General features: G+C 40.3%; 1 protein-coding gene across 3 annotated transcripts in view; it reads right to left on the bottom strand.

The window, feature by feature from the left end:
* rhpn2 (rhophilin, Rho GTPase binding protein 2) overlaps nt 1-8,143 on the bottom strand; it is a 116,920-nt gene that overhangs the window by 40,674 nt on the left and 68,103 nt on the right. For all 3 annotated transcript variants that reach the window (XM_034185262.1, XM_034185246.1, XM_034185253.1), the window contains one exon: nt 2,358-2,545. In XM_034185262.1, coding sequence (XP_034041153.1) covers nt 2,358-2,545 — 188 coding nt within the window. The remainder of the gene's footprint in view (nt 1-2,357; nt 2,546-8,143) is intronic.

The raw sequence follows: 8,143 nt of genomic DNA on the forward strand, positions 1-8,143 counted from the left end.
TGTTGTGCATTTTCAATTTTTGAGACATTTTGATGTCTTCCTTGGTCTACCAGTATGTTTGCCTTTAACAACCTTCCCATTTTGTTTGTATTTGGTCCAGAGTTTAGACACAGCTGACTGTGAACAACCAACATCTTTTGCAACATTGCGTGATGATTTACCCTATTTTAAGAGTTTGATAATCCTCTCCTTTGTTTCAATTGACATCTCTCGTGTTGGAGCCATGATTCATGTCAGTCCACTTGGTGCAACAGCTCTCCAAGGTGTGATCACTCCTTTTTAGATGCAGACTAACGAGCAGATCTGATTTGATGCAGGTGTTTTGGGGATGAAAATTTACAGGGTGATTCCATAATTTATTCTTCAGAATTGAGTGATTCCATATTTTTTCCCTCTGCTTGGTCTAAAAAAAGTAACCGTTACTGACTGCCACAATTATTTTTCCTGTTTTCTTATAGTGTTTCTTGAAGCCAGAAAGTTGCCATTTGAAATGACTTTAGTTTTGTGTCATGTCTGTGATCTGCTTTTTTTCTACAAAATTAAACAACTGAATGAACATCCTCCGAGGCCGGTGATTCCATAATTTTTGCCAGGGGTTGTAGTTCGTACTGGCAAAGTAACTTTCAGACTGTTAGTTGGTCTTGTTTATTTCCGATTCTTCTTGTTAGTTGGCTTGCTAGGTTAGAAGAAAATTAGGCCACACAGATTGCTGGTAGCTGGGTTTGCTTGTTAGCAAACTGTCTGCATTGTTGATTAAAGCTATTTAATTGTGCTTTTAATAAGTTGATGACAAGTTCTTGATGCTAACTAGAGTATATTAGCTAGTTGGCTTTGGGTGGCCCTAGAAGAGCAACCTTAAGCCTTTTTTTCTTAAGTTTTTCATTCCTAATGTTGGGTAGCTTTATGCTAAGTCCGGTTAGCTTTAGGAAGACAATAGGAGACCATAGTCTTGTTTGAACCCTCCGTGATATCGCAGGATTTGACCACTTACGGGAACCTCCATTTAATAAATACACAACATAGCTTCACACGGATAAATGATGTACGGTTTTGTTTTCGGATGCAACCACCGAAGCAGTTGCAAACAGTTTTTTTCCCGGTTCCTGGTGGAGAAGAAAAGGCGAGGAGGTGGGAGATGTCGTGTCGGTAAGTGTTAGCCTACACAGCTAACCAGAGTAGCTCCGTTCTCTCACCTGCAAAACCGCCTGCACACATTTGAGCTCCGGATCATAAACAAACTGCAAAACATGTCCACTTTCCCACCGCATCGTTACTTTTTCTTTGCATTTTCACTTTGCTTATGTGTAATTTGCCCAAAACACTATTGAAAATGCCGTGGTTTGTACCCCGGAAGTAGAGCAAATACGTCACATGTGTCATATTTTACCCCTTTAGTGGCTGACCCCAAACAAGACTGCGCTGCCCTATACCTTATACAGGGAACATGAATGCAGCTAGGACAGACTTTGTGGATATAAACAAAAGGGGTAATGATTGTAGGAACACAATTCATGCCTAGGAATGGAATCCCTTTTGAAATTACTATGTCAAGCCAAGCCACAGGAATGGTAAATGGAAGAAGTAAGCATGGAAGAGCTAGCTACATCATCTGGATTTGCAGAGACACAAAAGACATTGCATCAGATGCCCAGAAACGGAACTGTGCCCAGAGGGAAAGTTGATGATTGACTGCTCAGAAAACTGGTTTAACCTGCCACAGTGCGGTCCATAGTCCAGAGCCCTCTGAAGCATCAACTGAGAAAGTCTGAGAAATATTCTGCAACAAGGTGATATTTTTCCCCATGTCATCTTCCTAGGGAACTCATCAGGAGTGCTCATCTTAAAAAAGGGTGAAGGTTGAAGTGAAGGCTGAGCAGATGACTGTGCTGGTGATCTACCAAATAACTATTCCTTTTGTATATGATTTATATTCGATAGCTATAATAGGTAAACAGTGATAGCTGAGCAAGTGAGTGGGCCTATGGTGTTAATAGACTTTTCACAAGCTAGTTGGGTCAGGCAGTCTCAGCTTCATTTAGGCAGATAAACTGTGGGCACATGACAACTTACTATGTTATCATCTATGCTTGAATTGAGAAGAGTTGGTTTTAGGAACATAGAAAACTATTTTTTTAGTTGGGTAGGACAAAGAAATGTCATTTCATGATGGCACAGGCTGATATCCACTTTTAGACACAGTGGTCTGTGCAGATATTACAAAACCTTTGCTGTAAGCATTCAAGGGAAAGCTACTGTACATACCACTTAGTATACTGATAATCACAGTGAATGTCCTTTAAATCTGTCTTACTAGTTGTCAATCACATGTTTTAGTATTAAAGAGGCTGGAAATCTACCTTAGCAGCCTCCTGGGCCATTTTGAGCAAGGAGATGAACTGGTTTCTGATCCCAGGCAGGGCAGTCTTCTCAAACAGACACTCTTGAGCCTGAGCCAACATCATTCGAATCAGCATACTGAGCATGGCTGGACTCATGTCGTAGCTGGGGACGTGGGTGAACGTCTCCTTTAGGTGGTGCAGGATTCCTGCAGGAAAAGAACTGGTTAGTACAACTCGAAGCCAAAAACACGAAACCAGGCAACAATCGTTAACGTAACTGGTTTAAAGAGGAGTAGTCAGGACAGGAAGACAGTCTTTCAGTGTCCCAGCTTTTATACAAATGCTTTAAATCAGAATAAAAGACATATTAAAAGATAAAGGACATGCAAGTTGTTGAAAATAAATTATGTCAACAAGTGGATATGTGATGAACTGTGATTGTAGAGCTGCATGTTTGTTTTCTTGCTTTGAACTCATTTGAAGGCAAAAAATAAGCTTGTGAAAATTAAGTATTTTCTAGCTATTTCTGTGATTTTCCTAATGGGCTTACAGGGAATTAACTCTCTCTTACTAACTGGTTTTAGGATTAAAGTTATTCTACTGTCATTTGCATCAAACATCTTAATGAGAAGTCCTAGAAAGGGCACCCATCAATACAGGTTGTCTTTTTGTTGTCTCATGTGTACTGAAGCAAAATGGAGAAGGAAGAGGCGGTATCAGGGACTTTCATGAAACATGATATTTACCTGCTTACAACTGACCAAATTCCTGAGAGATGAGTGTGAATGAAAGAACGTGGTAGATATGATCATAGAGTTTCCTCTTCCTTTTAGCTGATTTGCAGGCATTCAGACATAAAATCAGCATTTTGTGAATGTGCTGTGTGGTTTTACTGAACATTAAATGGGCCATGTTGGGGGTGAAATGATTTGTCGTGGATGAACTCAAATAGCTCATTGTGTTTGACACCATCTATGTTTCAGTATTACTTACTCGATGTTTTTGGCATTCTAGCACAAAACACAGATTCCCAAGATTAATGTCAATTGAGTTGTTTTTAAACACTTTACAAACTTCATTGTGACTGCATATTCAGTCATCTGCTTCTACACTTCTTGAAAAGGCTTTTGACTCTATGTTAGACTCACTGATAAAAATCAGAACAAGGTCTTTAAATATGAGCCCAAACCAAGGGCGTAGGTTTGGTCTCAGCTTTGGTAGGGACAATACCACCCCCCCCCCCCCACCCGGCCCCCCTGCTCACCACCATCACCCCCTAACCCACGCATACCATTAGACGCACAAGTACAGCATAATACATAACATATGACGACATAATGCTGAATAATTTAAGACTTTATTTACAATATTAAGTGTGTAGGCAAACAAACAAATAGCTTAAATAACAAAATTGCACCCAAAATCACGAATCTATTCTATAGGCCTACACCTGAGAGAACAATCAATCAATCAATCAATTTTTTTATATAGCGCCAAATCACAACAAACAGTTGCCCCAAGGCGCTTTATATTGTAAGGCAAGGCCATACAATAATTATGCAAAACCCCAACGGTCAAAACGACCCCCTGTGAGCAAGCACTTGGCTACAGTGGGAAGGAAAAACTCCCTTTTAACAGGAAGAAACCTCCAGCAGAACCAGGCTCAGGGAGGGGCAGTCTTCTGCTGGGACTGGTTGGGGCTGAGGGAGAGAACCAGGAAAAAGACATGCTGTGGAGGGGAGCAGAGATCGATCACTAATGATTAAATGCAGAGTGGTGCATACAGAGCAAAAAGAGAAAGAAACAGTGCATCATGGGAACCCCCCAGCAGTCTACGTCTATAGCAGCATAACTAAGGGATGGTTCAGGGTCACCTGATCCAGCCCTAACTATAAGCTTTAGCAAAAAGGAAAGTTTTAAGCCTAATCTTAAAAGTAGAGAGGGTGTCTGTCTCCCTGATCTGAATTGGGAGCTGGTTCCACAGGAGAGGAGCCTGAAAGCTGAAGGCTCTGCCTCCCATTCTACTCTTACAAACCCTAGGAACTACAAGTAAGCCTGCAGTCTGAGAGCGAAGCGCTCTATTGGGGTGATATGGTACTACGAGGTCCCTAAGATAAGATGGGACCTGATTATTCAAAACCTTATAAGTAAGAAGAAGAATTTTAAATTCTATTCTAGAATTAACAGGAAGCCAATGAAGAGAGGCCAATATGGGTGAGATATGCTCTCTCCTTCTAGTCCCCGTTAGTACTCTAGCTGCAGCATTTTGAATTAACTGAAGGCTTTTTAGGGAACTTTTAGGACAACCTGATAATAATGAATTACAATAGTCCAGCCTAGAGGAAATAAATGCATGAATTAGTTTTTCAGCATCACTCTGAGACAAGACCTTTCTGATTTTAGAGATATTGCGTAAATGCAAAAAAGCAGTCCTACATATTTGTTTAATATGCGCTTTGAATGACATATCCTGATCAAAAATGACTCCAAGATTTCTCACAGTATTACTAGAGGTCAGGGTAATGCCATCCAGAGTAAGGATCTGGTTAGACACCATGTTTCTAAGATTTGTGGGGCCAAGTACAATAACTTCAGTTTTATCTGAGTTTAAAAGCAGGAAATTAGAGGTCATCCATGTCTTTATGTCTGTAAGGCAATCCTGCAGTTTAGCTAATTGGTGTGTGTCCTCTGGCTTCATGGATAGATAAAGCTGGGTATCATCTGCGTAACAATGAAAATTTAAGCAATACCGTCTAATAATACTGCCTAAGGGAAGCATGTATAAAGTGAATAAAATTGGTCCTAGCACAGAACCTTGTGGAACTCCATAATTAACTTTAGTCTGTGAAGAAGATTCCCCATTTACATGAACAAATTGTAATCTTAGACAAATATGATTCAAACCACCGCAGCGCAGTGCCTTTAATACCTATGGCATGCTCTAATCTCTGTAATAAAATTTTATGGTCAACAGTATCAAAAGCAGCACTGAGGTCTAACAGAACAAGCACAGAGATGAGTCCACTGTCCGAGGCCATAAGAAGATCATTTGTAACCTTCACTAATGCTGTTTCTGTACTATGATGAATTCTAAAACCTGACTGAAACTCTTCAAATAGACCATTCCTCTGCAGATGATCAGTTAGCTGTTTTACAACTACCCTTTCAAGAATTTTTGAGAGAAAAGGAAGGTTGGAGATTGGCCTATAATTAGCTAAGATAGCTGGGTCAAGTGATGGCTTTTTAAGTAATGGTTTAATTACTGCCACCAGTAGACAACAAAAAAAAAAAATACTTGTGGAGCTAACAAAAAAAAAAAAAAGTTTTTGCAAACAAGATGTATAATTTATTCTCTTCATCAATAATGCAGTTGTAGGTATCTGGCAACCTAATTTGCCAAAAAAAAGGGATTTCCAATTATATATATGGTGTATTACGGTAAACGTAAGCCTGTGATGTCATAACGCAGAGGAAAAACACGGAAGTTTCACACTAGTGCGCCGCTGATTCTCATTACCGTAAGTTCTCATGTAAGCCCTCACTCTGAAAAATTTCAACACTGACAGCAAGCCAAGAACCCGTGCTTTCCAACAGTGTGCTATATGTTGCATATATTACAGTAAAGTGCGTTCGGTGACTTTTGAAACGAGGGAAAAGTATGAAAAAGAGCGCAAAAGTGACAGAAAAGTACATAGACAGACAGCAAACATAAATGTATTTTTTAAGGAAAAGGCAGGATGTTAGTGTCATTTGTGAAGGTGTGTGTGCGTGTTTGTGTGGGTGTGCAGTTTATTTTAAGTGTGGCGCACAGCATTGTTCGCAACCCCTCCCCCCCGCCCTTCTTGTTTTTCTGCACCGGAGCAGTGTTGCCAGATATGAAATATGAAACTATCGTACCAAAACCTCAAAATTATCGTATTTTGGAGAAATTATCGTACACAAACAAAACGTATACAACGTAGCTATTTTAGCGTTTTTTTTTTTAAATTTACAAAGAATTTTATGTCACATTTTTAAACAGTAATTATATTAATGGGGAAACTATGGCACAAAAAGAACGCAAATGCACAAGCAAATGCACTACCAGACTGTGAAGTAACACAAACATGTGTTAATTACCAGACTAGAAAGAGTCGAATTCAACCTCGAGGTCGCTGTCGTCATCCGATGCCATGGCCACTTGTGCAGATTTTGTTGAACACAGAAAAAATGTTGACACCTCCATAAGGAACTTGAACTTTTTTTTTTTTTTTTTTCTTGTATATCTCTTTGCTCTTGTGTTTTGTTCGTTTGTTATTGCATTTGTTGAAATACAGTTTCGAAAAAAAAAAAAAGATGTTGGTTGGGGAATCTTCCTGTCCTGTCCTGCAGAGATTGGATGGGAACTCATTACTTTGTATGGGGAGGGGGCGGGCTTTCAAATGACTGTCCCGGCAGCCCAAAGCCAGCAGCAGCCCTGTGTGTGGTGTGTCTTTGATGCCGCCTGAGTGCAACGCCTACAAAATGATTCTTGGGTGTCAGAGAGAGATGCGTGTTTGGGCAACCAACTGAAATTATCGTACATATTGGGTTTTTTCCCATTATAGATCGTACATCGTACAGATGGCAAAACTATCGTACAAATACGATAATTATCGTACATCTGGCAACACTGCACCGGAGCCACCCATCCTCTGCGCTCCGGGACCTCCCACTTTACAAATTAAGCACTGCCTGCCACGAGATGCGCTTTGTTTACGTCCATGTGAGAAGAACGTGAGCCAATGAAATTGCAACATGGGTAACCCTGTCATTCTGGCACGTCGAAAACACAAAACGTGACGACTAAAATTATAGTATCGAGTTCGCAAAAAAATAGTGAATGATTTTGTTATATAAACAAAAATGCTAAATATTGGTAGGGACTACTTTGCCATCCCAAAATATTGGTTGTGACTTGTCCCTATGGTCCATATGCAAACCTACACCCCTGGCCCAAACAAAAACCTTCCCACAGTTTTTCTAAGTCACACAGAAGCAATAAGACAATCCCCATTCCAGTGCCTCTCTCTTATGTTTCAGACTGAAAACCTGGCAGCAGAGAGCTGTAGACAGTCTAATAACAGAGCACTGCCTCGCTAGTCTCCATCTAAGGTCCTGCCATTGCTAGCTGGCTCCTCCCAACATCTATACTTCTTGTGTCCTCATTCAAGAGCACTGCCGCAGCCTATGAGCTGTCTCCATAGACAAACTGCATTCTACATTTAGCATCCCTGTCACCTATTGCATATTTTCATGGATCTTTGTCATGATCATTTCATTTTATACAAAGCTAAATTATAGCCATCAACATAACCAAGTCCTGTCATTGGCTGAGCTGTAATTATCATGCAATGCTCATTGTGCTGCCAAGTCATAATTCTATCAAGACATCGGCACTTCGTGAAACCTTTGATGGTTGGGAAACCAGTGTGGATGAATGGTGATTGTTTAGAGCTGAGCCGCATGTCAGCAGAACATGAGCAGCCTTCATGCTCTGCCATAAAGTAAAGCGCGCGCGGACGTTTGGGACACTAGCATGGCATGTACACTTATGTTCGTGACATTCTTGTTAGCAGTGTGATTCAAAACTGTAAAAACTTTGCAAAATTTTGTGCAAATGATGATTGGTTGTTATAACAGAACCCGCACCTTTTCAGTGATACTCCTGATATGTCTCCGCTGGATGACACATGAATTAGTCTTCCCACTCGTCTTCAAACATGTATGCTGTATTTCTACTATTGATTGTTTTTTGTTTGTTTTTTTTTTTGTTGTTGCTTTGG

This window comes from Thalassophryne amazonica, chromosome 2 (genome assembly GCF_902500255.1).
Source record: "Thalassophryne amazonica chromosome 2, fThaAma1.1, whole genome shotgun sequence".
Taxonomy (NCBI): domain Eukaryota; kingdom Metazoa; phylum Chordata; class Actinopteri; order Batrachoidiformes; family Batrachoididae; genus Thalassophryne; species Thalassophryne amazonica.